The sequence below is a fragment of the Palaemon carinicauda genome, chromosome 33 (assembly GCF_036898095.1).
Source record: "Palaemon carinicauda isolate YSFRI2023 chromosome 33, ASM3689809v2, whole genome shotgun sequence".
NCBI classification, from domain to species: domain Eukaryota; kingdom Metazoa; phylum Arthropoda; class Malacostraca; order Decapoda; family Palaemonidae; genus Palaemon; species Palaemon carinicauda.
Genome location: NC_090757.1, coordinates 30,629,743 through 30,635,521, shown reverse-complemented (window position 1 = coordinate 30,635,521; position 5,779 = coordinate 30,629,743). Strand labels below are relative to the sequence as shown.

The window sequence follows — 5,779 nt, the reverse complement described above, 5'->3', positions numbered from 1 at the left end:
CACTAGAAATCCATTACCATCCTTAATATATCAAATCTATTCGCATATAAACATCAGTTGTGTTTGCAAACACCCAAATGATACAAGCGCTCAGTATAAGTTTTTCTTTTAGTCCTAAAACGCAATTTCCCTGTTTTTATATTTTATAAACAAGCATGTACAGTAGGTGTGTATATGGAATGAACGTAAGTTTTTGTGTGCAACTATAAAGTCAGAAGGCCTGTCTACTTTAGAGTTCAGAAACTTGTTCATATTTTGATTTTCTTTATGTAAACATATTACAGTACTATCAAACATCCTTAAAGGTGTACGTATAGAATACACACACACATACATACATACATACATACATACACACACACACACACACACACATATATATATATATATATATATATATATATATATATATATATATACATATACATACATACATACATATATATATATATATATATATATATATATATATATATATACATATATATATATACAAACATATATATATATATATATATATATATATATATATATATATATATATATATATATATATATATATACTGTACACATACATATTATATCTGTACACTATTAGCTTCACTATGCGCATACTAAGAGCAAATGAAAGTTTTGTTGGGCGTGAGAGTATCTGGAGCAGATGGGGACGGTTTTGCAATAAGAGCAATTTCCAGACACTAGCCTGACCACACCTTGTCATTGCAATTAAACACCTGATTGTACTTAGAGTCTTCAGGAATTCGATAATTTGTCGTAGACAGCAATGAAGAGAAAATAACAGCTTTCGGTATTTGGTCATACGCATTCTTCTATGCTGCAGGATTGTCCTTCATTGCGCTTATCTTCATGTATTAATGATATAGTGTTTAAATCATCGTCGCACTATAACTTATAAAAACGGGAATTCACGCAACTTTCATCTATTTAGAGTTAATTTATCTTTTAAAAATTCACTCTAATTTTCATCAGACACAACATTCTAAAACTTTATATTCTCTAAAACTGAATGTCCATAAATATCCAAAATACATATGGATAAAATCAACATCATTCAATAACCTAATTTTTATGCAATAAAAAACGAATGTATATATTTGTCCACGCAACTTTCGTCTTTTTAGAATGAATTTATCTTTTAAAAATTCACTTTAATTTTCATCAGACAAAACATTCTAAAACTTTATATTCTCTAAAACTTGAATGTCCATAAATATCCAAAATACATATTAATGGATAAAATCAACATCATTCAATAACCTAATTCATATGCAATAAAAAAACAAATGTATATATTTGACCACGCAACTTTCGTCTTTTCAGAATGAATTTATCTTTTAAAAGATCACTTTAATTTTCATCAGACACAACATTCTAAAACTTTATATTCTCTAAATCTTGTGTCCATAAATATTCAGAATACATATTAATGGATAAAATCAACATCATTCAATTACCAAATTTTTATACAATAAAAAACAAATGTATATATTTGTCAAGTAAAATATGTTAAAAATTATTGAACTTTTAGGAAATAAAAAGCACTCCATCCTGAATTGCATATGTACATGCATTAAAAAGCAACAGCATATTGAAGCAATATACAAAAGGGGAAAATTGGACGAACTCACTCGTGGAGAACTAGCATTAAAACTGTAATTCGAATAAAAAAATGGCAGTTTTATTACTTATTAAGACTGCAAATAAAGGTTTTGCACTGTTAAAGTATCATGAACCTTTCGTAACTAATTGTTTATTAACCGAAATTTAAAAGAAAGCCGTGTTTAAATATCAAGAAATATGAATTTTCTGAATGTTCAGGAACTAGACGTGAAACTGTGTTCTGTCCTCATAAGACATTAAGTAGATAAATCATGTAAATCACTTGAGATTATTTAAGAAAAGTGTATTCTAAGCAATACAACCATTTGCGAATGAAGACTAAAATTATGCATATAGAAATTATCAGCCAAATCATCTGGTACTTTCTGGGCGACTCTCCCATCAAATTGAACCACGCCTAGGGCGTTTCCCCAGCAGCAGGCGTCATATGCAGATTTGACAGCTTTAGCCAACGTAGCTGGCCACGGCCATTAACCAGGCTGTAATTGGTCGGCTATGGTTAGGACTTTTTATTTCTGTGGCCGTGAAGAATGTCTCCTCCTCCTCCTCCTCCTCCTCCTCCTCCTCCTTTTTCTTTAAAGGCTTCCTGGGGGAAAGGATGGCAAAGTGAGAGGTATATAAACACCGGTGGGCTCCGTTATGGATATCATACGCCTCAACATGTCTCTCCAGGTACAGTGTCTCAGGATATCTTTAGTTGGGTTTCATGGATCAAGTTTTAAAGCTCTTGAACGACCGTCTACCTACGAAAGTTCTAAAGGGGATTGCTAGCGATTTTGGAAATGTGCATCCTAAGTACAGTTTGAGAGGGAATTTCGAGTGTGCTTTAAAAGATATCTAAAATATATTTTTGAAGGAGCAGCCAGATTGTATTTTGAAGTATCCAAAATTATATTTTGTAAGATATTGCAAGATGATAAATCGGAAGAGCACAGAGCATATATTTTGAAAGAGCATCCAAATTAATTTTGAAAGAGCATTCGAGTATTTTCACTTTTAAAAAGATTTAAAATATTTGTAAGTGCATCATAAAATCTATTTTGGAAGTTTTGGAAGAGCATCCGAAATACATTTTATAGTAGTAATTAAAAGGCTTTACAGCAAATCAATGATAAACACCACTTATTCAATAACTTTTAGTGTAAATCTTTTAACAAAAAAAATCTTTACCAAGTATAAAATGGTTATGCAACTCCAACACTACTCTACACACTACGGTTTCCCTTGTTTGATAAGAAAACCGATATTTCAATCAAAACTTAACCTATCACATCTAAATTGATACCGTTCCTAATAATAAAAATATTTTCCCGAAAAACTTAAAAAAAAAAAAATTTAATTAAAGCCTATAAAACTTCCATGTAAACTCAAAACCACCCAACTTCATGAAACAAATCACTTCAACAATTACAACTTTTTCATTACAGATCGTCGTTGTCCTGTCTTGTGTCATCATGGCCGTCGTGGGGGACCGCCCACCCTACGGCCACCCACCCCCACCTTACCACCCAGCCCCTTCTTACCACCACCCTGCCCCAGAGTACCCTGATGTGAGTATACCCACCTCATTGCTGTCTTTGTTAACAAATGTAAACGTATGTAAATGGACGTGTTTGTTTACTATTATAAACGTATGTAAATGCTCGCGTTTGTTAACAAATGTAAACATATGTAAAAACACGTGTTTGGGTTAAGTGCATTTGCCTGCACATTTATTACCTTAAGATTACTTTACGGGTTTGGTTAAACATGTACGTATATACTACAGTAATAATCAGGACCCAGAATAATAATCTGGATTCTGGTAATAATATACAGTATGTACGCGCAGGCATAACCTCATTAGTGTGCATATGTATGTTAAAATACGTGTATACATATCCACATGTATATGTTAAAGGTTGAATTGATTTTAAACATTCATAATTTCCCCTTAATGGGTAAAATTCCGAAAGTATTTTAACCTTAAAACTCCCAGAAAGTCACTTGGGATGAAGCTGCATGCCCCAGAACCGATTAATTACCAGGTTTATAAATTAAAGTTCAGATCAAAACTGATATATCATGCAATTTACCACAACATTTCAAGATGATCTTTACTTGCATGTGGAACTTCAAAAGTTCAAACTTGCAACGAATGATTTTATGTTGAATAGGCTCACATAAGTCCCTTTTTGTGGTTTATAAATGCAAATTTACTTTAATGTTGTTTCTGTTCGCAAAATATTTTATTTCAATTGTTCATTACTTCTCTTGCAGTTTCTTTATGTCCTTATTTCCTTTCCTCACTAGGTTATTTTCCCTCTTGGAGCCCCTGGGCTTATAGCTTTTCCAACTAGGGTTGTATATTAGCTAATAACAACAACAACAACAACAATAATAATAATAATAATAATAATAATAATAATAATAATGGGCATCGAACTCATTTCTTCTAGCTAGTGTAGCGACCGTTCTAATAAAACTTTCCTCCTCAGGTTCCTCCCAAGTACACTTACAACTACGGCGTCGCCGACGACTACTCCGGCGCCAACTTCGGCCACTCGGAGGCTCGCGACGGCTACAAGACCGAGGGTAGCTACTCCGTCAACCTCCCCGACGGTAGGATCCAAACGGTCAAGTACGTAGACAACGGTGACGGCCTCATCGCCGAGGTCACATACGAAGGAGAGGCTTCGTACCCCGATTACCAGCCCGCTTACCCCCATCCTCCAGTGTACGCGTAATCCCCCCCCCCCCCCTTTCAGATTAGAATCTGGTGAAGGAACGGACTCCCTTCCGCCTGCCTCATCTCATCACAGTAATGAAAGTCACGTTCATACAATCGCGAGTCATTAAAATGTATGTGGAGTTATAGATTTGTAATATATTGTTCACTGTGCCATGAGATTCCATAATAAATCATGCAAGAAAGTTCTGTGTTCTTTATTCCTTTTATTACCTATGGAATTTAAGGGATGACATATACCCGACTAAGAAATCACGAAGGTAAATTTTGAAGTTAATATCAGATATGAATTTCTTCAATTTAATATGAAGATAACCATTATTTCTAGACCAAAACAGGATTTAGAATAATTATCATCAAACTTAAATTAATTGAACAGTTTTTTTCTTCTTCAAAACTTCTGTAATCAGTCGTCTTTCTGTTTGCATTCATGATAGTCTCTGCTTATTAAACTGATTTTTTATGTACCTTTTAAAATTCTTATTAGAGTAACTGCTCCTATATTCACAGAATAGTAAATACTTTAGATCAACTGTACTTAATTTTTCCCTTTCCATTTATCGATACATATAACATATAATGGCAACATAATTATTCCTTTTGAAAATAGGGAAATAATAAATGGTCTTTTATGTTTTCGCTACCTCGGATCTCTCCATTGTACACGTATACTTTCTTGTATAGTCTCCAATTTACTTTTAATAGGTTTGGAATACAAACACACAGATTCAAAAGTATACTAAGTTTAAGTATTCGCCATTCCATTTTCTATTTTGTAAAGCAGTTTATTGCTTTCAAAGCCAAATGTCAAATCCACACTTTGATGTTTTGTAAAATAACCAAAATAATTCATACATTTGAAACTTTTAAGTACCTAAAACTTCAGCTTGCCATTCTAAGTGGAATTAAACATAGAAATGAAAAAATATCAATAATCTTTAGTTTGAAGTTAATTACATGTGAAATAGGGCACCCTGCTCTTGAGAGGCGTACTAAAGGTGGGTCGTCTGCCAGGAAATATACAGGTTTTAGACAATCAATGGAGACAGTCTTCTTTGCTACGCATGTTGCGGAGGAATGTTTTCGGCGTATGACGGATTATGTTGACTAACCGCCAGTGAGCTACATCGACCAGGAGGTGGAAATGTGACAGGAAATCTGCATCGAGGATTGGCAATGTGACGTCAGGAACGAGAAACTTCCAAATATATTTGGCACTTCCAAACAATAACGTGAGGGTTTCGTAACAGTGGTTGGGTATAGTAGATCCATTGGCAGCTACTTTGTGGATGTCGTCAAACTTAGCACCTGTGTCTACCAAAAATTGCATGCCCGTACCGCAAGCAATGGCTTACTTACACGTTTTTTGGTCACTGATAACCATTCACACATTTCTTCGCTGCAGCCGAT

At 33.9% G+C, this 5,779-nt stretch overlaps 1 protein-coding gene across 1 annotated transcript; it reads left to right on the top strand.

Moving 5' to 3' along the window:
• Positions 1-2,193: 2,193 nt before the first annotated feature.
• On the top strand, positions 2,194-4,576 carry LOC137626298 (pro-resilin-like). The gene is made up of 3 exons (XM_068357369.1): positions 2,194-2,313; positions 3,069-3,191; positions 4,119-4,576. Exons 1-3 carry the CDS (start codon positions 2,281-2,283, stop codon positions 4,365-4,367), a joined length of 405 nt encoding a protein of 134 aa, XP_068213470.1. The 5' UTR covers positions 2,194-2,280; the 3' UTR covers positions 4,368-4,576.
• Positions 4,577-5,779: the final 1,203 nt, after the last annotated feature.